At 41.2% G+C, this 27,258-nt stretch overlaps 1 protein-coding gene across 3 annotated transcripts in view; it reads right to left on the reverse strand.

The window, feature by feature from the left end:
* The window catches only part of WAPL (WAPL cohesin release factor), a 69,807-nt gene extending 50,862 nt beyond the window's left edge, over positions 1 to 18,945 (reverse strand). For 2 of the 3 annotated variants that reach the window (XM_080621855.1, XM_080621854.1), the window contains exons 1-2: positions 18,637 to 18,771; positions 14,826 to 15,349 (exon numbers count right to left, since the gene is read on the reverse strand). In XM_080621855.1, the coding sequence (XP_080477981.1) occupies positions 14,826 to 15,327 (502 nt within the window). In that variant the 5' untranslated portion in view covers positions 15,328 to 15,349; positions 18,637 to 18,771. Of the gene's footprint in view, positions 1 to 14,825; positions 15,350 to 18,636 lie in introns of all 3 variants that reach the window. The other variant, XM_080621856.1, reaches the window with a different exon arrangement.
* Positions 18,946 to 27,258: the final 8,313 nt, after the last annotated feature.

Raw genomic sequence — 27,258 nt, forward strand, 5'->3', positions numbered from 1 at the left:
GGATTTTAAAGAGCCACATTTCATACTAGGACCAAATAAAATCTCGTCTTCCCAGGGAAGCAACAGAATACATGTGTGGGTTTGCACATGGCAGCCCAAGACTCAAATAACTCAGGAATCTGTTTCGAGATGAAAAAAAGCTGAAATTTAATTTTACATTGTCTCTTCACTTGACTCATGAGCATCTCAGCTAGTCTGTCCTCTTAAGTAGAAAAGATGATCAACACCTCAAACCTGGAAAACAGTCTGAAGAGGCCAAAGATACATAAAAATATATACAACTCATACTCATCACTGGCATTGACAAAAGATTAATGGAAAAAATTTCCATGAAATTTGACTCCAAAGAAACATTAATCAACTGTTTTGGGGAATAAAAAAAGAGGACAGGGGAGAAGAAGAGGGAAGAGGAGTGGGTGTCCGTTCTGTTGTTTGGTTGTTTTAATTGGGGTTTTGTTGTTGTGGTTTGGTTTGTTGGTTTTTTTAAACACACTGCTACTAGGACATCACAAAAATCTTGACTACCCTGTAATACATACAGATAGTATTTTCTCTAAGAGTGAATTTCAGTTAATTTTGATGGTGTAGCTACATGCATTGAAAAACTGTTCTACAAATTGTTCTAGAATATTTTAGAATGTGCTAAAATTAGCCTAATATTTGTAGGACTCTGAGCAAGCAACACAGTCCCATTTAGTTGTCTGTGACCTATTAAGGGCACAAAACCTTCTACTCTTATTGCAGCAGCCTCATTTGGACAAACTAAAGCATCAGTTGACAGACATCATGATAAGACCACTCCTACTTCATATCTATTTTCTCCATTTCATTTTTCTGGCTGCACTGAGGCTATTACACTTTTTCTTCCCAGAGCAGCTCCTATTCTCACCTCCAATTTCACACTTACCCAACCCACCTGCTCTCCTCACACTTGTTCCCAACAGTCCCAAGTACAAAACTAAAGAAACTGAGCTAGCTATTAATTCCTCAGTGCTAGTCTCCGCCACCTCTAAAAGAACCACCAAGATGTACACATATCCATGGTATTAGTACACCTGCACGTTAGTAAAATTTGATGAGACTGGCTTAAGGCAGTATCACCACACATTTAGTCCTTTCAGACTTGAATTTGTTGTTTCTCTTCACCTGTAAATGTGAGGAAGATGACCTTCTCCAGTCAGCTCAGCTGATTAATAAATAACAAGACCATTCTATCCCAGTAAAACAGCTGTGTTTTGGTTTACTACACTTCTAAGAAGCTATCTTAAAAGTCAAGCACTCATTAGTAACAGCCCTTTCTGTACCACAGTAGGACTTCTGTTGCCTTGCTGTAAGCTACGCATCATTTTCTCCATGTTAATTTTCATGTTACTTTCCCATGTTAACTTACGGAATTTCCAGTTGTCTCTGAAAAGACTTCACAAGTATTAATGTTACATCTCACTTTTCACTCTCAGGTAGTAATTTAATACAGCATAAAAAATTACTCAGTAAGTAAGTGGCAGTTAACCTCCCCCTTCATTCTGTGCCTATCCAACACCAAAACTTTATAATCACACAGTACTTGAGTAGTTTTAGCAACTGCAGCACAGAGGTTTTTCCATCTCAAATAATAAGCAAAGCTGATGAAAACGGAACCAGTAAACCATTTACCATGTGCCAGGTACAAAGTTCGGCTTTAAAACTGAATCATCATAATGCGTTAGTAGAAAACTAAGCAGTGATATTTAAAGAAATACTTCCTTGAAGGATTCAAACACCCATATTCATCTCATCAGTAGGTCAACAGCTATCAGACTGAAGCTTCCCTACCAGGAATTGCTGCAAATCACTTGCTAATTGCCCAAAGGCACACAATACCAGCAATTCTCATAATATTGATTTTAAAAATTACTATATTTATCAGTAGTAACTATTACAGCAGAAGCTAGCATGATTGTAGGAAACATGTAACGTATAATTTTATTTACAGATATAGAAAGCACAGAGAAAATATGAGAAAATGAACTAATTCTGAATTACTAAATTCTGGAGTTCAGAGGCATGTAATATCTTCTCCCAACTTGAACTACAATTAGGCTCTTTTGGGACTCAAATACCAGAATAAGTCTCCCAAGTAATTTCAGATCAGCAATGGCAGTAAGTGCATAATCCACCAGAGAGGCTTTCTCCCCAGCCCCTCAGGTACTAGCACAGTATTCTTAAGAACCTTAACATTCTCCTGCAGCAGTCATAATTTGTTTTCCATTTAAATTTCTGGAAGTGAATAACCAGAGTATGAGAGAACCAATGTAAATAACTGCCATGTCTAAATTACAAGTTAACTGATAAAGAAAAACACTCACAAATGTACACATACCTCTTACTTTACATTATGTCACTAGCAAGGTAAGAACGTCTTAAGTACTGTGGTTAATTAAAAAAATAAGTGAAACTTATACTCTCACACCGAATACATTGAAATATTTTCAGAGATACACATGACCTAACTTCACAAAGCTGTATTTAAGTGATTATGATGATTATTGTCCCAAGTAACCTTAGTAATATGACCATTAAGAGACAAAAAATCAAATTCATACACTGCAACATACTCAATTTATAAAAACTAAGAGTTTCTATTCCTCTAGATATATGAAAATGTTCAAACAGTGGGAATGTGACAAAATCCCACTGCTTTTTCAGTAATAAACCTTTAAACATTAAACAAATATGCATCAAGATATACAATTTAGACTAGATGGATATAAACAGAATATTCCATCTATATCTTTTTTAAACAACACATTTAATTTAAATACTCATTTATTAGATGGAACAAATGCTATTCTACAATATCCACAAAACTGAAAATGTGTTGTGGCTACCACAAGTAGCCATACTGGGACTACCTCTTGCCTTTTCATTTTTAAAACCATGTACAAAAGGAAGAACGCAATTCTAGACTTTTGTTTTCCTGAAGACCTGATTTTTCTTTAAGAGATAAGATACCTACATCGTTCAGCTCCACACCTCTCATGGTTTTGACACTAAGACATCTCAGATTTTCCATTTATTTTTTTAAGTATCCATAGCACATCTTGCCCTTAATTTAACAGGTTTTTCTTGTTAAAGACCTAATGTCTACCTGAAAATGTGCTCCTACATAACCCTCAGAAGCATTACTATTTCTTTACTGTACTATATGAGAAAAGGAAATATTTCCACATCCAGAAAACATTTAGTTTGATCACAGCAGTAAAAAAAGACACCATATAATTACAGACTTACTGAGATGGCTAAAGGTCTAAAAAAATTGCAAGGCTTTCATAAACTGCCAGAGTGAAAAGAATCACTTTGTTTTAAATTGTATGCCATCCATAAAAATAGTGTTTCAAACTGAATGTTACAAGGAAACAAGGTAAGTTACTAATTGAATATAGAAAAAACAACCTCCTATCCTATTAGGCTTCTTGCCTTCAATCTTTAGCTAAATATTCCCCTAAAGAACAAAAAAAATGAAGGCAAATAGTTTTTTCCAGAGCAAAAGCCCCACTCACACCAGTTGAGTGGGGCCTCCGATACTAATTCAAGTTGCCTTCTAGAACAGGCACTTAACATAAATCATAAAATCAGAGAATGGTTTGGGTTGGAAGGCACCTTAAAGACCACCTAGTTTCAATACCCCTGCCATGGGCAGGGATACCTTCCACTAGACCTGGCCTTGAACACTACCAGGGGCAGGGCATCCACAACTTCTCTGGGCAACCTGTTCTAGTGTCTCACCACTCCCATAGTGAAGAAAGGGGAATATACAGAACCTCTCTTATTGACCAGGCTCAGAAAACTTCACTTCTGGACTGATGATGAAATTAGAAAAAGAAATTACTACAAGAACCAATAAATAGGCAATATGACAATTTATCTCCCCACTTAGCAAAGTGATTCCAGTAACTTTATATTGGCAAATGACCAACACCACCTCCAAGTACCAGGCAAGTTTCTGTGACACAAGTGAGCATGACCCCAGGACCTAGAAATAAGCACCAAGAGACCAACAGGAACAGGCAAAACCCGGTTGTATTACCTATAGCTGCAACAGGCCAGTAGAGTACAGTGGCCAGAAAAAGATGCCTAGTATGAGAAATAGTTCACTGAGTAATTAATGCAAACATTTTCCTACTGGCTATTTTGAAAGTAAATACAGGTAGAGAATACTAGAAACTACCTGAAAGTCCATGGAGAGAATGGGAGGTTTGGAGGGGTGGGTGGCAGGACAAGAATTTAAGAGGTTGCACAAGTGGTTCCAGGACCCTGAAGTGTTTTTCCAGAATTTGCTATACATCTTGCCAGAGTGGCTCTGTTTCGTCAGACTACAGCTACTTACCTTTTTGCCTCAACAGCTTCACAGATTCCTCAGAGAATTTTTTGGACAGCTCAAACTAATATTTTCTCATATCACTGATGGCATACTAGAATATTTACAGTAATGGCATCCTCTACATAAGAAGTACATGGAACTGTTGGAACAAGTCCAGAGGAGGACCAAGAGGATGATCAGGGGACTGGAGCACCTCCCGTATGAAGACAGGCTGAGAAAGTTGGGGCTGTTCAGCCTCGAGAAGAGAAGGCTGCGTGGAGACCTCATAGCAGCCTTCCAGCATCTGAAGGGGGCCTACATGGATGCTGGGTATGGACTATTCATTAGGGATTGTAGTGATAACAGGTTCAAACTTAAACAGGGGAAGTTCAGATTGGATATAAGGAAGAAATTCTTTACTGTAAGGGTGGTGAGGCACTGGAACGGGCTGCCTAGGGAAGTTGTGAATGCTCCATCCCTGGTGGTGTTCAAGGCCAGGTTGGACAGAGCCTTGAGTGACATGGGTTAGTGTGAGGTGTCCCTGCCCATGGCAGGGGGGTTGGAACTAGATGATCTTAAGGTCCTTTCCAACCCTAACTATTCTATGGTTCTATTCTAATGAAAGTATATTGATGTGATTGACTGATCACATTACACTTTCAGCATTTGGGTACACAGTACAAGAACCATCCTCATTCCTGCTCATGGTTCATCATAATGATATTGATTACTGCACTAACTCAGACTTGGTCAAAACCTGCTGCAGGCAAGGCCTAAAAGCAGTAAGCAGGTTATTGCAGAAAGGTGAAGTCACGAAAACAACACCTAACAATTCTCATTATTTCTCACAGGAGATCATAAGTTTGACAGAGCCTCCTTACTTGAAGGGAAAAATATTCAAGTTTGGGGAAAAGATAATGCTCTCTTCATTAACTACTGAAGCTGCAAGAGTTAACAATCCCAAATCCTGATCCTTAGGGTACAGCATATACCAAGATGGATCCCAAAATAAAGTGAAATGGAAAAAAAAAATCCTTTAGGAAAGCAAACAACTCTTCTTGACGGAGGGAACACATGCAAGAAAACAAAAAACCCACCAAACCCAACCCCCCAAAAAATCCAACACATCCAAAAAAACCCCCAACAAACCCCCTCCCCCAAAAAAAACAATAACAAAAAAAACAAAACAGAAAGAACACACCCATAATCCAAACCAACCATTAAGAAAGGTATCCTCCAGCCTAGTCCCCATTTCAATTTTATTTCCATTACTGTAAGTTGTGTGGCTCTAAATCTGAAAACATCATTTTCAGCTCCATAAAAATTCAATCATCATTAAGAATCTAACACTAAGTGCCTGAAGTCAAACACTGTATGCTTTTGTTAACTATTTAGAGACAGAGGTGCAGAATCTCATTTGCTATTTTTAAGTTACCTGGAGCACATGGCAGTCTCAGGCTGTGTGAACAACGTTGATGGAAATTTCTGTCCTGAACAGATTTGGGACTGTGTTGTGGTTTAAGCCCAGCCGGCAACCCAGAACCATGCAGCCCTCGCTCACTGCCCCCCCCTTCCTCCCCCTGCTCCCAGATAGATGGGGAGAATTGAAAGAATGTAACTCCCACGGGTTGAGATAAGAACAGTCCAGTAACTAAGGTATAACACAAATCACTACTGCTACCACTAATAGTAATAATGATAAAGGAAATAACAAGGGAAGAGAATACAACCGCTCACCACCTGCCAACTGATACCCAGCCTGACCAAGCAGTGATCTAACCCTTCCAGGTAACTGCTCTCAGTTTATATAGTGGGCATGATGTGCTGTGGTGTGGAATACCTCTTTGGCTAGTTTGGGTCAGGTGTCCTGTCTCTGCTTCCTCCCAGCTTCCCCTCCTCCCTGGCAGAGCATAAGACTCACAAAGTCATTGGTCAGAGTAAACATTACTAAACAGCAACTACAAACATCAGTGTTATCAGCACTGTTCCCAGGCTGAAAGTCAAAAACACAGCACTGCAACAGCTACTAAGAAGGAGAAAAAATGACTGCTCCTGCTGAACCCGGGACAGACTGACAGAACGAACAAAGCTTGTTGCCTCACAACTCAACCACCACCCTTTGCACCCTCCTCAACACCAACCTGTTTGACTGGGCATGACACAGCCCACACTGCAGATCATGAGCAGCAACATGTGCTGGCTAGCCAGCTTGCTGCTGCCTTTTCAAATGAATTAGGAACCCAGCTGTAACTGCACTTTCCTTACCAGCATGCAGACAAGAGAGAGGTAAGGAAACATAAATTAATTGAACTCAGGTTTTCACTCCACCATTTTTCATCGCACTTGGAATTCTACTGTATCTCTGAAATCTCTCCTTTCAAGTTTGATCAAAACTGGTTAACAAGTACAAACATTATTAGGAAACTGAAGAAAAGGACAGTCAATATTTGCCTTGGTGTGCTAAGAAAACAAGCTAAGATGTCAACATATAATTACATATGCAAAATAGACTCTCATTTCTTTTGTTTATTCATGAAAGAGTTCCCAGTATTAAATGTTAGCCCTACTAACTTGAACTCCAGGTTAGCTTTCTCTCATTTCTACCAATTGTTGAATGTTAATCAAAGCATCCTCCAAACTACAAGCAACAAGCTACACTGCCTTCTTTAGCTTTTGTAGCATGAAATCTTATGCTCCTTCACTCCCATGTAACTAGCTGTAAAAGCCTTCATTTTAATACCAAAAGGAGCATGGTTGAATTGTTACTCACAGGAAAGAAATCTACAAACTTAAACTAGGTAGTATTAGCTACAGAAACTAACAGAATTCATTGTGAATGTATAGATCATATTAAAGTTAGTCTCAAGCAGTGAAATCGTTAAAACGGCAGGCACATGGCATGATTCCAATTTTATATTCCTCTTTATTTCTCTTCAAATAGAAACCTGACTACCCAGACAGATGCAAAAGCAAGAAAACAAAAAACATCAAAGAAAAGGCAGCAGTAAGAGAAAAGCATATCCAAGGCCTTCAGCTCTCTCCAACTACTGAGACCACATACACCAACAGGCTACAGCTCATGAACAGACCACTGCCACAGGATGCAGGAAAGTTTGTTAAGCTCATTACGAGCTATAGCTCTGCCTGATGTTCCAGTACTCTCAGAAATATTTATTAAGGCTCCATTACACAATCACCCATGGTCCAAAGCATAAAGCTACTCTACAACTTGAAGATGACAAAGCTAAATGAAAAGACAAATCTTGACCAGGTGCTTGTATCACATTCCTCATTTCTGGGAAGAGAGCCCAAATGAGATGTACACACAGTGTCTTCTCTGGTTTGGACAGAAAACCAGCAATCACAGAGAAGCCACGCTTTTATCCAAATAAGAAACAGGATTCTTTACAGTTTCACTCTTCTACTCCACATTGGAAATCAAACGTTTTGGTTGGAAAGGAAAAAAGGTTACAGGCTAAAATCCTTTGATCTGTTTCCTACCTGTGATTGAACAGTTGGGAAACACAGAAAAAGCTTATGGATATAAAATACACAATTGTAAGAAATGGGCAAAATTTACTTAGATCAGTCATTATCCATGGATGTCCATAAAATCTCAAAAAGCAGTGACTATTAGGAGACATAAACAGAACATAAGCGTAAGAGCCTCAGAAGATTAGACTCTCAAGACCAGCTTAATGGTTGACAATCACTAAAATAGCTAAAATTATAGAATCACAACATCCATGGCTATGATAACAAATTCTTAATTCTGGTTCTCCAAGCTCTTTGAATCAAAAAGAGTTCCCAACCAGTTTGCATGCAGGTTGGATAGCCAGTGTCTCTTAGCAGATGTTTTAAGTGGCATCTTCTTTTGCAAAAGAATTCTCCAGAAAACACAGAAGTGGTAAAATTTAATTTACTGTCATCACATAACTATTTTCCTTAAGAACAGTCTGCTTTTCTTGTTTCCTTTCCAGCATTTGGAACATCAAAATCCTAAGGAAATTCATATGAAAAGTCTGAATTTATTATTTATTAAGACTACGTATAAAGCAAGTTTTCAATCACATTCTCTCTCTTCATTTTAGTTAGCGTAGCTATTCTTCTAAACATACAGCTTGCAAGGCAGAAGGCACCTTTTCTTCTCTCAAATCACCCAGATGCAGCAGTTTGGTAACAGTGTTCAGCGTCTCTGATAAACCATTATTTTCGTTCCAAAAAACCTAACAGATTTTCATGTTTCAGAACAAGAGCTGTTCTTGTGGCTCCACCCTGTGAAAGGCTGAGCCCTATACACCACTGTGGTGCCAGCTACCATGACCACCATCAATTTTTATGAACTTAAAGCCCTGTAACTTCCTTTTTTGTTTTCCCATATAAATAGTTTTGTCCCAGTTGCACCTATAGTCTTACAGCTTACTTTTAACAGGTGGAATAATCATAGAATGGTTAGGGTTGGAAAGGACCTTAAGATCATCAAGTTCCAACCCCCTTGCCATGGGCAGGGACACCTCACAATAAACCATGCCACCCAAGGCTCTGTCCAACCTGGCCTTGAACACTGCCAGGGATGGAGCATTCACAATTTCCCTGGGCAACCCATTCCAGTGCCTCACCACCCTCTCAGTAAAGAGCTTCTTCCTTATATCTAACCTGAACTTCCCTTGTTTTGTTTTAACCCATTACCCCTTGTCCTGTCACTACAGTCTCTAATGAAGAGTCCCTCTCCAGCATCCTTAGAGGCCCCCTTCAGATACTGGAAGGCTCCCATGAAGTCTCCACGCAGACTTCTCTTCTCCAGCCTGAACAGCCCCAACTTTCTCAGCCTGTCTTCATACAGGAGGTGCTCCAGCCCCCTGATCATCCTTGTGGCCCTTCTCTGGACTTGTTCCAACAGTTCCATGTCCTTCTTATGCTGAGGACACCAGAACTGCACACAATACTCCAAGTGAGGTCTCACGAGAGCAGAGGAGAGGGGCAGGATCACCTCCTTCACCTGCTGGTCACGCTCCTTTTGATGCGCCCCAGGATACAGTTGGCTTTCTGGGCTGCAAGCGCATGCTGCTGGCTCATGTTAAGTTTCTCATCAACCAACACCCCCAAGTCATCCTCCACAGGGCTGCCCTGCATCACTTCTTTGCTCAAGCTGTAGCTGCATCTGGAATAACTGTCATTCCTGCTCCTCTCTTCTTTCTAATCTCACTTAAAACTCTTCTACAGCATTCTGAAAACCTCATTTGCTTTCCTTCTGGTGAATATATATGTGAAAGACACAAACAATTTTTTTTAACTGCCTAGCATCTGTATATTTACATTTATAACAATATGAATTATAACGTGACTCCACAGACACCAGTATTATGCAAAAACCCAGCATACCACATAGTGTGTTATCAATGCCTGCACCGAACTTGCATGCAAAGTCCACAACTCTCTCAAACAAAAGACAAACTGCCATTTTAGTAAACAATGCTAAAAGCCCTTCCTATGGAAAGAAAACTATTTTTTGTCTTCCAAGAAATAATTAAACTTTGAAGAACTGTACACCACCACATGCAAGATCACTTGGTTGGAAATCTGAAACTAAAATGATCCTGAAGAGACAGGAAATTGTACAACATCAAATCCAACAGTCAGAAGAGATGCCACAGTTTGCAGTACGAGTTGTCACAGCTAGTTAACTGTACCATGGGGTCACCTCTGGTGCGAAGTCTGATGAAACAGACACATTCTTCCTCACTGGTAGATCTGAAGGGCATCTTTTGCTCAGAACAGCAGAAGAAAGCCCATCCAGGAAGTTAATTATTTTCCCCTTGCAGGGAAAACAAGACAAAGTGTCATGGGTGAAACAAGGGGCTGGCAAGTACCAAAAAAGCTTGTTTTCACCAACTTTGGTAGCATGAGTCTTCATCAAAAAAATATTAAAGCGTATTATAACATAGCAGCACTAATAACACAAATGTATCCTTGAGCTAAGTCAGTTTGAATTCAGACACTACTCAAGTTTGTTGAAACCCTTTACTGAACACAGCAGCAGTTTCTTAGAAGAAAATATGAGCCAAGTTTGAAATTGAAAACCATTTCCCATACAGTTAACAATATCTCAGCAGTTTGAACCTGAAATGGCTTCCTCACCAGCTGTCTTCTGCTTTTCTGCATGCTTTGGCCTGCTTACGAGGCACATTTAACAGTGTTTGATTTTCTTCTACAAGCAACGACCAATTATTTTGAATGAAAAGTTACTTCAACTTCTGAAGCATGAAAGAAATTAAAAGGTCAAAACTTAATCATTTTTAAAACTGTTCATTGTACAAGTCGATAAAAAAAATTATTTTAAAAGTATGGATTCTGAAAAAACGCACTGAGATCATCACTGTCCTTTGGAAAAGGGGAGTTACAGATCGAGGGGAAAAAGAGTTCCATGTACCCTGTCCATGGACATACAGAGCATGCATTTCCCTGTCATTAGGAAAAAAATGTTGCAGAAATTGGAATATTCCTTCCTAAATACTTGGGTCTTTTTCCTGTACTGCTATTTTAGCAAAGCAGTATGAATATGGAAATTTAAATGGAATTTCAGATTTTTGAATTCAAGTAAAAAAAAAAACAAAAAAACCCAAAAAAAACACCACCAAACCTGCAAAGTATCAGAGTAATACCAATGCAAAAGAGAACTAGTACCACATTAGTTTGAACTTGAGCTGTTCATACAGCAAGAAATTTCTCTGTGTAATGGCAGAAAGGATATCTTAAAAAGGGGGAAACAACAAAAACAACTGAAGAAGAAAGGACTTACCCCACCTACCTCTATACCCAGCATAACTACTGCCTTCTAAAACCTCCTAACACTGACATTCTATGGGCATACATATTTTCTGGAAGACCTTTCCACTTCTCTGCTATAAGTTTCTTAATGCTTTGAGTCAGATAGAGCACAGCTGCAGGTCCTTTTAGTCATGGTTGCTGCCAGCTGTCTCCTAAGACAGCCAAATGCTCAGACTTCATTTAGCTTCCCAACTTTTTGCTCCATTTTTTGGACAGTAAATGCCAAAATTGAAGTTCTTCCTCAAGAGGTAAGTAAATTGCACTCAACAACTCTGCCTTGCAGAATAAGCTTAACAGTTTGAAACAGCCCAAATAAACCATGACCCACCAAGGCTTTTCAGAATTCCAAGAAAGTATTGCTCTGTGGGTTTTCACTTTATCCTACTGTAAGACTCCCTCATAAAAAAACCTCACCTACTAAGTTGATATATTTTTGCTTGGTAGGCATTACCAGTATAATATTTTTCCAATAACACAAGTTACTTTCTAGGTACCAAGTCCTCCAACCTTAATAAAAGTGGTCTAAGACCAACTATTAACACTGAATACTCTTTTGCTATTACTAATTTACCTGAATTACTACTAGGTGTACATTATCTGTTACATACAAGATTACCCATGAACATTCTTCCGACAGTACTAAGTCTTGATCAAGTAACATTAAGGTAAGATTATGAGAAGCTTTCCACATTAAGAGCTTCTCAAAGCCTTTAAAATGAGATTCAGCACCAGCTGAAGGCTATTTAAAACCAAACCAGAACAACAAACCAACAAACCAGTAAGTCCAACCATTTTAAATAAAAGGTACAGATCCTCAACTGTATTATCTGGTTGCACAAACATTAAAACAAACAAATATATTGACTGTTTTTTAATACCAAAGATAATTAAAATTACCTGATACTGCATCACCACCACCTTTATTTTAATGTCTAAAGAAATGGACACTGAGGCAGGACAATACACCTGGAGCAGAAGTAGCAGGTTAAAGTGCAAACTGCACTTTAAACAAGTTAACGAGCACTTTCATGAACATCAGTACCAATATAGCCTAGTTTCCTATATCTAGAGATAATACTGGTGTATGTGGGTTAAGGTTAAGCTCACATTGTAGTCTCTCTCACACTGGGAATATTAACATTGTTCCATTTGCTTGCCCTTCCCCCTGTTCACCCCCTCCCCCCCCCGGCCTTTCTTTCCCCTTCAGGAATAGTAGAGCCTGCTGAACAGATCTGGTTGAACCTAGTTGAGTACAAGAGTCATCAGGAAGGAGAAAATGATTGTGGAGAGGGTGAGGACACGTAGACAGTAAAAGTACATACACCATAACTTAGAAGACAGACCACACAACAGCAGTTTTTATTGCTATTTAAATTCTTCCAAGTTCCCTCTCCCCCCATACAATCACCCCCAATCACTAAAACTAACTCTCTCCAGTTCTTGAAGATAGCCTCATGCCACCAAACTTTTTAACTCAATTGTCAATACAGCAAAAAAACCTCTGAAGTATGTACATCTATGCTGGCTAACTATACAACTGCCTCTAATTGCTCAGTGTTCTGAGTGACATCCTCAGAGACAATTTTATTTATTTTGGATCAATCTACACACAAGCATAATAGCTGCTTAAGCCATCCAAGTTTCATTTAGAATAACTGTCCAGAATAAAAAGCTATAGTCTTGGTTCTCTCACCCTCATTTAAAGACCCTTCTAGGATATTTTGTAAAGGTTCATTCTCAGTTGAACTTAATTTCTGAAGAAAGCTATGAACTGGACCTTAATCTTCATTTGACTGGGGGTAAACAGAATCTAATGAAAGAATAATTTAATCAGATCAAGAACCACCTTATCATTCCCTGCTTCTGAATGAACTGCAGTCAGTAACTACACCAGGAAAGCATGCAAGAACAGAATTCCTTTAGTAAACTGTTGTTTAAGTAATCTCTCCCTTTGCATTCAGACCACTATGCTCAAACAGCCCCTGATGGACCTACCCACCAAGATTCATTAGCTTCCTTACTTTTAGAGCTGTATGTATTTATGATATACATAGTATTCCTTCACAAGGAGTTCTAGAATTTAAGCAAGCATCGAATTAAAAGATTTGTCCATGCTAAATATTGTTATTTTATTATTTTCTACACAACTGGAACCAGGAAGCACCAATGAAACTGCTGACACTCTGTTCCTCTTGGCCTTTCATGCACTATGAATGTTCTACATGGAATCCATTTTACTGTAAAACCTGCTTTGCTACAAACTCTCATTAACAACGAAGGAAACGTGCGACTATTTCTTCTTGTAAATATTGGGGGGTGAATCTATTCAATCTCTTATGAAAACTACATTCAAACTTAGGAAACATAAACTGTATTTCCGACTGATGGTGTGAAGATGGATCATATTTACAGATAGATAAACTACAGAAAAACATATGAAAATGAGAAATATTTCAGCAGCAAAAATAAAGAGTAAAATCAAAAGACAACTACATGTCCCACCATTGTGTCTGTCAAACTACAGTTCAGGTCAACATTTTTTTGGTTTTCATGTGTTACATCACTAATAAAATTACTTCGCAAATAACTGAGCTATGCATACTTTCCACTATTCAGTATCTTCTTGTCCACTGTATTACAACTGAACAGGTGGACTCAAATTTTTCATCCTAAGGTTAACTGTATCTGAGAATTCAGAGTTACATATTCTGTCACTAAAGCTGACTATGATAATCCACAGCAAGTCAGTAGGTGTCACATTCATCAAGGTTCATCTAATGTCATCTTCTGCTCAATTTAGAAGCTGCGGTTTAATTAGCCCATTATGTGAAAACATGAGATCTAATAACATTTGATCTTGTCTAAGAATGTCTTGAACAAAATTACAGCAATATTCAGCTCCTTGCGGTTTGTGATTTCCCTCTGAAAAGTATTAAGATAACTTACAAACACTTCAGAGCCTCAAAATAGCTCCTAGAAGAAGTTAGACAGAATTCCATTTCATGGGTCTGGAACTTTTTACATACACACTGATGGAGATGTGCTAATTTAAAAAAAAAAAAAAAAGAAAAAACAAAAAAAAAGAAACAAAAAGAAATATGCATATATACACACACCTTTGTGCAACTGAGGTTCAGAAAAGTACTTTTTCCATCCAAATAATTAAGTAAGGCAAGTAGTAAGCTGTATCTGCACCTGCATGGTAGTAGCCATGAACCTGCACTAAATTAAAGCCAGCAACTTAAGAACTCTATTTTAAAGCATTCTGTTATTACCAACTCATCACTCTTCAAAACACTACATGTTAAAAAACCCCAAACCAAACCATGAATGCACAGAACTCAGAACAAATTTTAGAAAAGGAAGATTATTCTATTCAAGGTAGACTAACATAATATGTTGAATCTAAAGTACTGTATTTCAATTTGCAGTTATAAGAATCATAGTGCCAAAGACCTGAAACCAACATGTAAAATACAAAATGTTTCCTGATCGTTTTAGTTAAATAGCATATTCTTGACAATTTCTTACAATTACGAATTAACCACCCCCCAGTTTTATTAGAACATTTAACCGACCCCTGAAAACACAAAGTCTCAATGTGGATTAGTAAAAACCAGACAATAACAGAACTCCATAGACAGTTTAGTAAACGTACCTGCAGTTACAAGCTTAGCACTGCTGCCTTGGCATTCTCCATCTTCCATGTTTTTGCTTGTGCTCTTTTCTTTTAAGAGAGGAACAGTATTGTCAAAAGTTATGCACTTGCTGGATGCAACATTTTCTCCACTGTCTGGCTGATTAATTCTGCTGTTAGCTTCAAGTATTGGAGTGAAGTCCTCAGACTGAGCAGCTTCACTGGGTTCCAGCTGAGAGGAGCTTTTAGCCTGTGACACATTCTTCGAAGACACAGGAAGAGATTCTTCATCACTGTCAAAACCAAATGGATCCTCTGTTACCTCATCTTCAACTTTGGGTTTTTTAGGAACTTCAGAAATATCTGGTTTGACACTGGGCCTCTTCTGTCCTAATTTGGCCATGAAGGTGGTTTCTCCCCATTTTGTACTAAGGGTGGTCCGTTTGTTGGAAAATACTTCGTCAAACTTGGAACTGCCGTTTCCCCCTTTCCGGCTGTAGGTCTTTCCAAATCGGGATGTCATTTTGGCTCCTGTTTCATATTCTCTGTTAGAAAGGGAAGAAGAAACATAAATTCACAAACTTTTTAGGGCAGATGATTGTACTTCCATCCTTTTGCGGCCCACAAGCACCAGGCACGTACATTTCACATGAAAACCAGATACATCATCTGATTCTCTCTCTAGACCAACTCATTTATATGTGACTGTCGTTATGTCAAAAGTTTCTGCAATATACAACTATTCTATGATTCCATAAATTAACTCAAAATTCAGTTACTTGCACATTTATAAAACAATAGCACAATGAAGAAAAGAAAAAACTGCTAGAAATACATTATTTTTTTATTGCTTTGCTCTAATTTTGTACATGGCACTGCTTTCATGAAACATCAGCAGAAAACTAAGCAGTATTTTCACCACATCTGAACATGCAGCTCTCTGCTAGAGCCCAACAGCGCCGTATGCCTTTAAAAGATTCTTTGTAGTTAAATCAAAAAAAACTGTCAGAATGTTTCAAGTTGCTGTAAATATTTTAGATGCTAACTAATCACAAACAATTATGACAACTCCAACTCATGTTCTTCTTGCACACTCAGACATACATAGCAATCATATTATTTGGTAATATGATGTAGTTTATGCCATCTGCACAGCCACGGTAAAGACTGGTACATAGCAATCCCCCATGAGTAAATCCAATTGATCAAGGGACAGTAACAAAGACATTTCTCAATCCATTTCTAAGAACATGGAGGAATCCTTGTGCAGACCAGCATAAACCACGACTGTTGACTGGTTGTTACAACTGTAGCCCAATTCACAGTTTGATCTCTCAGAGAAATAAAGTTTAAATATGAACAGATTAAACAGGAACACATTTTAAAAGTTCCCTGCATGTGTTCTATTCCTACTTTTGTTTAACTCAAGGAGAAAGACAAACCACTTTGTTTCTTTTTCCCCAAAACAAATACTCAAGCTACTGAACAAAAGACAACATAAAACAAAAATAATCATATCTGTTTCGTAAATCAGCACTTTTTTTTCCTGTTTGGTCTGAACATGAATAGGAAACTGGAATCCTTTACAGTCATTCTGAATCTAATCAAGTCCATCTTTCCCTCTGAAATTACTCTCCATACTGGCAAAACATCTGTTAAAAACAGGGCATCTATTTAAGATACAGAATCAAGGAAACCAAACTCTTCAAATGTCAACTGCCTTCATATAAAGTGTAAGAAAAATAGCATTTAAAATCATGGTTAACAAACTTATCACTTGATCTATTTGTTCAAAACATCTGGGTTTACTATTCTTATTCCCCCAAATATGTGCTATACTGTCTTCCATATTTTAGTTTTCCTCTCAACACTCACAGTTTCTCAACCTGAAGTGCCACACCAGCTTCTGCCAAGACTGACAGACTGGTTTCCAGAAATGCCATTCTATCACTGTTCTGGAAAGATTGTCTGACTCAATAATACTCTCCTTTATCAGAAGAGGCCAAGCTTCACTTATCATATGAACTGAGAATTCATCAGGCCTCCTATGCTAGAGCAAATTTTAAGTGAATTAAAAGTATCAAATTTGAACTTCAGAAGTTTACCAAGTGGATGGTACTGCAAGGCAGAAGAGATACAGGAGTCACTACTTTGGGAAGCACTTCTCCTCAGCAGGTTAGCAGATAAACAGTAAAGGCATGTGCTTCTCTACAGACCACAAGTCTGCAAAACACCATTTTGCAGACTCCTGGTTACCCCCAGTAGCCCTTACCCTTTAACCCCATCTCCATCCTTTCTCCTCCAGTGTTGTCTTGCTCCAAACCCATCATTGCCAAACTTTTTTTGCTCCCCTGTAACTAGCTCTAACTTCCTATTTTTCATGCAAGACTGAAACTAAGACTTCCCTACGTACTGTGGACAACAAACAGCAAAATAAATCAAATTTACTAGTTTTATTTTGCCAATACTTGAAAATATTTCTAACAGATATTTTAAACAAGAAATACCAGATTTTAAAGCTATAGAAACTGAAGTGAAATATTTAACATCTCCATTCCTCTACAACTATTACAAAAAAAGCCTAAACACTTCACTCGCCACATTGCCCTCCCCTACACCCTGACTCAACTATTTCCAACTTATCCATTTCCAGCATCTGCAAATGGCAGATTTAGATTATGACTCGCGGCCTGCAGTTTTAAAAAGATTCCTGTAGTGAAGAGGACTTTGTTTTCAGATATTAGAGCTCCTCTCTTCACATTTTCCTCCTTCTAAGCTTAATAATTAAGATTGTCTCATACAGAGTTTTGAATCAAAATGTCAAAACTCAAATAAATATTGTAAATTGTAAGTCAAGATCGTAAAAAAATTAAAATAAAACGTAAACAGGTTAAATTATGAGTATCCAAAAACCTATAAATACACCGTGCTATAAAGTCACATCTTAGATTGTGACTAGATAGAGAAACATGCAGGTACTTCCTTGCACGAGAGTATCAACAGATCAGGATTTTGACACTTCACTTAAAATTCCCTCTTGCTTTTCACTCAGTGTGAAATAACAAACTCGACCAATTTCCCTCTGTTTCCACTCCCTGGCCCTCTCTCCTGTACTGTGCTGCAGTACTTGGAGCAGTGCAAGAAATGCAAATACAAGCCAATGCTTTTGCCGGCGCTAACTCGGCGGACCAGTTAAACATGAAAGACCACGGCGATTCCCCAGAAAGCCCATCGGCCATCCCCACTCGTCGCTCCTCGCTACACCGCTCCTCTTACATAACTAAAGTAAAGGAAAATAGGTTAAATGCACGCAGGCAGAACAAGCTGACGAAATCCCACGGTGACAGTTTCTTTTCTTCCTCCCTCCCCCTGCGGTGAGGGGGGCGGGGGGTGCCAGCGGAACCGGGTCACCCCACCACGCACGCCCGACTATTTCTGATGTCATTTCCCTTCCTCCCTGGCTCCCTTTCCCCGCTCCGAAAAAAAACCAACCCCCATTACACAAGTCCCCGGGCCGCGGGGCAGGCCTCGGTCCCGAGCAAACAGCAGAGCCCGCCGGCATCCGCCGCTCTTGCAGGCCGCATCCTCCCCACTCCCGCGGGTCCCAGCCCGCACATAACGCTCGAGCAAAGTCCCGCGACTACCGCAACGAAAACTTCCCGGCGGGCCGGGGACGGCCGTGGCTCCCCCTCGCAGCCCGCCGCCACCGCCCCGGAAGCGGGACAGCGGCCGGAGCCTCCTGCCCGCCGGGACGCCGGGGCCTGCTCCGCGGCCCGCACAGGCCTCGGGCGCCGAGCGGACGGCCCCCGGCCGCTCCTCGCCCGGCACCTACCTCGGCGTCGGTAGTGGCGGCAGGTGTGGGTGGGCGGGCGGGCAAGCGAGCGGTGGGTGCTGGGCCTGCGCGTTCTGGGCGCCGCCGCGGATGTGGCTCTCGCCGCGGTTTCTGGCCCCCGATCTGCCGCCTGCGAAAGGCGCTCTCCGACGGGACACCTCCGCCTCCTCCCCGGCGGCGGTGGCACCCTCCCAGGGTGGCTCGGGCGTTAGGGGCCCCGGCGCCACCTCCTCCGGCGCCGCTTCCTCCGCGCCGGGATTATCGCCGCTCTCGGGACGGGGCCCGGGACCATCTCTCCGCCATTTGTCCCGCTCCTTCCGTCACTGCGCGTCCCACGCCCGGCCACCGCCCGCAACCAATCGCACCCCGCCTTACTCAACCGACAGCGCCACCGCCGCGCATGCGCCCACTCCGCGCGCGGAGCTGACGCCGGCCCACGCCGCGCGGTGGTTCCTGGGAGCTGTAGTTCGCAGCTTGGTGAGCGCCTGTCTCGGTGGGGGACGCCCCTCCCACCACGGGGCCCCGCGTAGTCCCCGTGAGTCGGCAACAAAACCCGCGTCAAGTTCGGCCCTGCGCTGTGTTGGGCCCGCGATGGTCTCGTCTCTTAGTAGAGGCGGGGACGGGCTGGGATGTCGTGGCGCGGCCTGACGGGACCCGCTCGCTCTCGAAGACGGCCTTCGTTCGGGAGCGCCCCCGGGAGGAAAGTGTCTCCTCTGCGGTTTCTGAAGGCGAGGACAGCGGGGCCTGCCGCGGGCATAACAGCCCGGCCTCGGCGCCCGAATAGGTCGCGGCTGGAGAACAGGGGCCCCGAGCGGGGCCCAGGATCTTCCGGGTAGCCCAGTACAGGGCAGCCCGCCGTCAGGAAGCAGCTGGAGCGGGCAGAGCTACGGTCAGAACCCTCCTGAGCAGTTTGGGAGCACGGCGGGCACCTAACCAGCCCTACATCGACTCGATTAAAAGTTTGTTACGCCAAGCAGTAGCGAGCAGCCTCGCCCAGGGGAGTGACGGCCCTTTCCAGTCATTGCAGCACTTCATTGGTACTCATAGTGGTTGCACAGTCTCATGCTTTTACATCCGCTCCAGGGAGGAAACATGCTCTGCTGAGAAGTCCCATGAAACCCTCATAGCGTAGACGGTAAAAATAGTGGCTTTCACAAGCTCCTGCTTCCACAAGCACCAGCTTCTACAGAGCAGTTACATCCACCCACATACATTATATTTATGCACACCTTTGAGAATTAATGATACACTCCGTGTAGGGTGAAAAAACACTCCATGGAGATTGTGTCGTACAGGAAATGTGTACAGGCAGCACACAATCATCAAATCCACTATTCTACATTCTGTAAGCAGCATTTTATAAAATACTTGTGGAATAGAAAACTAAGGGTGCACTATGAGAAAAATAGTGCATTAGAAAAGAACACCATACAGATACAGTTTGGTAATTTTTCAGTGGAGTGAGGCCCTCAGGGAAAAAAAAAGGGCACAAGCAACCCAAAAAACCCCTCTAACAACCTTGGAATCTAAATTGGTTTCATAACACATTGGATGATACAAAAGCTATCTGTTGTTTGAGGAAAGGTATTAAAATACAGGTCCCAAATGCAAAATCAATTAAAAAAAAAAAAGAAAAAATAAATTAAGAGGCTGATATCACTGCATAGAAGAGGTGAGAGTTGTCTTGATACTTGTAGTTAAGAAACATTACTGTACTAGTTTTACCTTTAACCCATGCAAAGTTACTGGCTTTCAATAAAGAGATGCGAGACTATCATTTTATTTAGTGATCCTGCAAGTAAGTCAACCTGGGGCCTTTACCAGATATCTACTGATGTGTTGGTAGCTTTTGGTATTACTTCTGAAGAACAAACATACTCTGAATGTGCTCTCTAAAGCCGCGATGGAGCTGGTGAGAGTGTATACAACTCGCCAGTATACAACTAGAGAGCGAAGATAAAATAGACTTGAGCCTTGTGCTGAAGTGTACAAGAGCCATTTGAGATACATTTGAGGTTTGTTTCAAAGAAAGCTTACAAGGTCACCTGTATTTAACCACCTGACTCAGCTATTGAAGAGCTACTGAAAACAGGTTACCGCTTTTTTAAATACAGAATTTGAATATAAGAAGTGAGATTTCTTTTTCCCTCTGTGAGCAGTCTTGCATCAGAGCTACTAATCAGCTCATTTAAACTTCAAGAGCAAAATGGATAGCTAAACCAGTTTGAGTTTTGCATACTGTTGTGTGAGTCTAAAAGTTGTATTCGTGACTGACTGATCTGTTAGACAAACAGGAAGAAACAGTACTGTGAGGGCTAAAAGTAATGTCAGGCTCTGTGGAGTTCTTTACAACATAAAAAAACCCTTTGTCCTGACAAACAGAAAATGTGAAGAATATGGTCAGAGTAAGGAAGGGACACCAAGAAACTATTTGGAAATAGTTTCTATTTGGATATAAAGTTAATAAGAGCTGAAATTAAATGAAATATGTTTCTAACATAAAGGCATGGCTATATAAGTGATTTAAACAGTAATTTAGAGAATTCTGCAGTACAGTGACAGTAATTGAATGTCATTTGGAAGCTCTCACACACCCTATACACCCTGGGCTGGCTTCATATTTCCAATAATATTTTCAGTCTTTGTAGAATCTCCATAGTCATCTGAAACACTGCAGATTCATGATCGTGATGGAATTTCACATAACTAACAGAGGATGAATTAAACTAATTTAGGTGCTTCGTGTCCTATATTGGGTATCAGCAGAAGCCTACAAGTCCAATAAAATCTTCTACTTAGATGCTGATGGAAAACAAACATTGTTATGTTCAAGAACAACGAAAGGATGGGACAGTTTTCAGCACCTGACTTAATACACTTCTGAAAATTTCACATCTTGTAACTTAATGAGCTTGGAAATTGACATAGAATCATAGAATCATAGAATAGTTAGGGTTGGAAAGGACCTTAAGATCATCTAGTTCCAACCCCCTGCCATGGGCAGGGACACCCCACACTGAACCATGTCACCCAAGGCCTCATCCAACCTGGCCTTGAACACCACCAAGGATGGAGCATTCACAACCTCCCTGGGCAACCCGTTCCAGTGCCTCACCAACCTCACAGTAAAGAATTTCTTCCTTATATCCAATCTAAACTTCCCCTGTTTAAGTTTGAACCCATTACCCCTTGTCCTGTCGCTACAGTCCCTGATGAATAGTCCCTCCCCAGCATCCTGACATGTTAAGCTTTGCTAATTTCATCTGGCTTACCTCAAATATGCAAGTACCAAGACAGCAAATAAAAGCCAAATCCCATCTATGTTTGGCAATAGTTAAATTTAATTCTCAAAGAGGGCGGAATTCAACAGGCATCATATTTTTGGTGGAATTTTATTATTTATAGTTGCTGAAGCCCAACCTCACAAAACCCTTCACAAAAAAAGGAGCACATGAAGCACTCTAGTTTGGCATTTTTCCATGAGACAGCAGTGGGAAGTAAGCAGCCATTTTACAACTTTAGATTTTCCATCTTAAAAACTTTTCTGGGAAAGCCAAAGTGAGTCCTGCAGCATCCTGTTGCATTCCATTCCACTCCTCCCTACAAGAGAAACTAGCATCTCTGCTCTTCTACAGTGAAACCAGAAAGCACTGAAAAACACAGCTCAAATACATCAAAGCTGGAGATAGAAGAGATAAAAGTATAACAGTAAAAGGAACATATAAGAAGGATAGAACAAATATTTGGGTACATCACATCTTAATGCACTCTAGAACCCTCCCAGTTCTCTTTCTGAGGTTCTGTTCTGAGATCTCTGTGCAGGGAACACCACAGACTGTTCAAAATCAGCTGTCGCCTAGTACAGAGCTTTTCACATAGTTCAGTCTTGAGGCAACCATTAAAACGTTTTAAACTATTTCAGTTTTTTTCCAAAAGAAAATAGATTTCCCATGCAGCAGAAATTCTGTGGGGAGATGAAGACAGTCACAGCCTTCCAGAAGCTGTCAGTGCTGCTTCATGAACAAAAACTAGCATTTGACAGTAGTATCAGCTTAAAGGGAGCTACAGACAGACTTTAAAAGGACCATAGCACAAGGTATCCTTCATATCAAGTACATAAATTAACAGCAGAATGTATTCTTGCTCCACTCTTTTTCCACAAAAGGAGAATAAGCTCAATAACTGGTTGCCCTGCTTCCCAGTGCAGCATTACCCAAGCAGCAAAGTGTAATTCACAGGAAGGCTCTCTCCATTACTCATCATGGCCAGACTGCTCCCCTCAGAACCATGAAAGCCAGTGGCCACTCAGTCTACTCCACAACTGCTCCCTTGCCATTCTTCTGCATCTCACACTAGTCACTATTTGCCTCCCCAGTTCTCTCCAGCTTCCTATAGTACTTCTTCCCTTGCCCTTTGTCCAGGTGAGAAGGGACGCAGAAGTGGACGTCCTGCTGTTCTTCCTGCACTCACAGCTGCTGCAGTGCTTTCATGTCCCAGTTAGTGCCAATTAGAATGCTAAACATTTCAGTGTGGTTTGCTTTTTCTTTGCAAAATGTCAGTCTCCTCTTGTTCCTGTCCTTCAAGTGTCACATGCACACAGGGGTCAGAGCACTCAGGGCTTTGCCATTTCAATTCACTGGGGCTAGAATTTCCCCCTTGCTATTTGCATAGCAAAGGGAGGGTAAAGAGACACATTAAGTAACTAATTACCATGCTTTAGTCAACCTCTCTGAAACAGCTCTGAAAATAGTTATTTATACATTAGTACTACTACAGATGCATGCTTGAGGAAGCTCAGCCAACACCACCACCAGCAGCATGGGGGTGGGTGAGAACAGCTAGGTTGCACCGAGAGTAGCAGCGGCTGGATGAGAGCAGATGTGGTGGGTTGACCCTGGCTGGACACCAGGTGCTCAACAGAGCTGCTCTATCGCTCCCCTCCTCAGCTGGACAGGGGAGAGAAAATAGAAGGAAAGATTCATAGGTTGAGATAAGGACAGGGAGATCACTCAGCAATTACCATCACAGACTTGGAGATATTAATTTATTACCAATCAGAGCTGGGTGATGAGAAATAAAAACAAATCTTAAAAACGCCTTCCTCCTACTCCTCCCTTTTTCCCAGGCTTAACTTTACTCCTGATCTTTCTCTCCTCTCCCCCAGTGTCACAAGGAGGACAAGGAATGGGTGTCCCGGTCAGTTCATCACGTCTTTGCCACTCCCTCCTCTTCAGGGGAAGGACTCCTCACACTGTTGCTCTGCTCCAGTGTGGAGTCCCTCTCATGGGAGAACAAGTTCTCCAGAAATTTCTGTATCATAAGTCTTTCCTACAGGCTGCAGTACTTCATGAACTGCTCCAGCGTGGGTCCCTTCCATGGGTGCAGTCCTTCAGGGACAAGACTGCTCCAGCATGGGTCCCTTCCATGGGTGCAGTCCTTCAGGAACAGACTGCTCCAGCGTGGGTCCCCTGCTGGGTCACCAGTCCTGCAGCAAACCTGCTCCAGTGTGGCCTCCTCTCTCCCTGGGACCACAGGTCCTGCCAGGAGCCTGCTTCAGCATGGGCTTCCCACAGGGTCACAGCCTCCTTTAGGCATCCCCCTGCTCCAGCACAGGGACGTCCCCAGGCTGCAGATGGAGATCTCCTCCCCTGTTAACCTCCATGGGCTGCAGGGGCACAGCTGCCTCTCCATGGGCTGCATCACAGGTTGCAGGGGAACCTCTGCTCTGGCACCTGGAGCACCTCCTGCCCTCATTCTTCGTTGAACTTGGTGTCTGCAGGGCTGTTGATCTCACATATACCCACTCCTCCTTCCAGCTGAAGTTCCTGTTGTGCAGGTTTATCCAATTTCCTAAATACATTATCCCAGAGGCACTACCACCATCAGGAATGGACTCAGCCTTGGCCAGTGACAGGTCCATCTTAGAGACAGCTGGCACTGGTTCAGTCAATGAAAGAGGAAGCTTCTAGCAGCTTCTCACAGAAGCCACCTCTGTAGCCCTCCCTGATACCAAGACTTTGCCACAAAAACTCAATACACCTTACACTCTGAAAAACATGAGGCAGAACATACAGGAGTGGGGAAGGAGGAAAGATCTGCAACCCAGTGTACAAGGAAGTCTGATTTCTGTCAAAAATATAACTTTTCTTAGTGAGGTATTTCCAGTGGATAGCATACTGCTTATTTCTGACACTGAACCCTGACAGGAGAGACTGAAAGGTATTCAAATAGGGGATCTTTATACAGCTTTGGATCATGTTTTTCAGTATTTGCATAATATTCCAGCTGTCTTGCCATGTGAGGTGATCAAATCAAGACACTGAGTAACTGAAAGGTTAAAACAAGCACCACTGGACAGGGCGAAGGAATGCTTGTAGGAGTGCAGCAAAGGACCAGTTCTCTGTGATAAAAAAAGAGTTCCCTGGATCATGGCACTAATGAATCAGACCTGGGCAGCTAGCAGGAAAAGTTGCACGACTCCACGTTCTCTTTGGCCTGCACACCCATCTTTTGCAATCAGGTGGGAGGCAGCCTCATCTCTGTAATATGAAAGCTTCTGGAAATACTAGTTTTACTCGATGAGCCAACAGTAGTCATTCATCTACAGCTAAATTCTCAGTGGTTATTCTGTGCAGTTTTTTAAATTGGGTGATCAGCCTGCAAACCTACTGGAAAAACCTGTGGTAAGATACTAGTGGGAAAAGCACAAAGTAGGTTTCACCTTATTATAGTTGTCAAGGCCAGAACTTTATTCTGCCATGCAGTTTATCTCTGCAAGCTCTGCTGAGAAAGTAACCACCTCTGCTGTTTCCCATGAAGATTTTACAATGTGCCAAAGTGTTTCAGGAATAAAAACCTCATTTGCAGTGAGGATGCAGCCTAACTTTAAAAGCAGCGAGGAAAGTCTAGGTTCTTTGGTCAGGTAAAGTTTTCATTGTATTGTTACGGAATAAAAGGGGTTGACTCTTTCAAATGCCTGAGATCTGTTGCAGCCCTATAGGAGGACCAGATTCAATACCAACCTTATCCTCTACCAGATTTTTTTTTTTTGTGTGAGTTTCTTTTAAGAACTTCTTGTTTCACATTATTATTGAATTTATGTCTGTATTCATGGTGGCAGCCCTTAAGGAAGGCTACCAAAATGTACCAACACAGTACTTGCTGGGGAATGCAACAAGCAATTGGTGTGTTAAACTGTTCTTATAAAGAGTTCATTGGTTGGACTGTCATTGTCCTGTTCAATTTCTCCTCCAGCAACAGGGTAGCAGCCATTTCTGTTGCTTATTTTGCTTCCTTCAACAGCTAAAAAGGGCATGTACACGACCAAAACCTATATATTATGTTCCTTTGTCTTCTTAGCTTTTATTAGGTTTATGTGTGTCTTGCAGATGCTATAATTCAGTTCCCTTTTGAGTTTTTATTTACAACATTTTTGTTGTAAATGTACCTGTTTCTATTTTCAAGAAAGAGTAGAACTTAGCCAGTAACTAAGCACTTCCACAGCAGTTACAAACATTAAACCATACCAATATCAGATCAAACAACTAAGCTGCACAGTATGTGTGGCCTTTGAGGGTCATATGTAGTGATACAAAGAACAGCACCATAAACTACAACTGGAAAAGAAAATCCACAGCGAATTAAAACTTGTGGAACTAAGGAGGACTGCATGAATGTGTCCCTGAAGGTCATGGCAGAATTAATGTACTATCTAGCAAATTAACCTGATAAAATAAAATTTTAAAAAAATCATTAAATTACAATTTCCTCATGGGAAGCTAGGAGGCAACAAAATATCAGCTAGTGACTTCATTAGTTTCCTGCCAGAATACAGCCCTGAACAAATTACTTTCACCTTTATTCAAATTACAGTGCAGTACCATAAAGAAAGCTGCAGTGACTTCTGCCTCTTACACAAAAGCTTGGTACGTCCAGGGCCGTACATTGTGCCAGTTCTGCAATCCTGTCCACATTTAACAAGGTTCACTGTGTACAGTGTAACCATGTTCTGTGAAATGGTCAAAGATCATCCTACAGCATGCAGTAAAGAGTGGGCAAATGAGTGGTGGCAGAGTACTTCAGAAATGTGTTTAAGTAAGATAACAAAAGGCTAAAAATAACCTGTGTATTGACTGGATCTTTAGATATATCAAACAAATGGCTCATTACTGGATCTAGCCTAGTATAAAGGCAATGGAACAAGCCGTGCATTTACTGTCCAAAAGAACATTATTATTCTAATAATACATTGGCCTACAGCAGCTTTTTATGCTGTACTTTCCTATTGGATGTGTGATCTTGAATTTCTGAGATAAATGTTTACAGTCTAGCACAGTCATTTCTTGGTAAATATTTCAAAGAGATTGGAAGAATGTACTGATGCAAGACCTTAGGCTAACACTAGGACTGCTTCAACTAACTCAAAATGTCTCCCTGGTGGTTTTCATAAAGAATAAACCTTTTACCATGCCTAGATGAAAGCAAAGCCTAACTCCCCTTTATCTTTCAATGTATGACATCAAGTGGCTTGAGCATTGTGTAGTAACAACAGGTGTCTATTTGGTGCTTTTTTGTGCCTTTCAGATAGCAAATATCTGAGCATACCTGAAAGTACGTTTCAAT

Source organism: Psittacula echo (assembly GCF_963264785.1).
Source record: "Psittacula echo genome assembly, chromosome: 6".
Taxonomy (NCBI): domain Eukaryota; kingdom Metazoa; phylum Chordata; class Aves; order Psittaciformes; family Psittacidae; genus Psittacula; species Psittacula echo.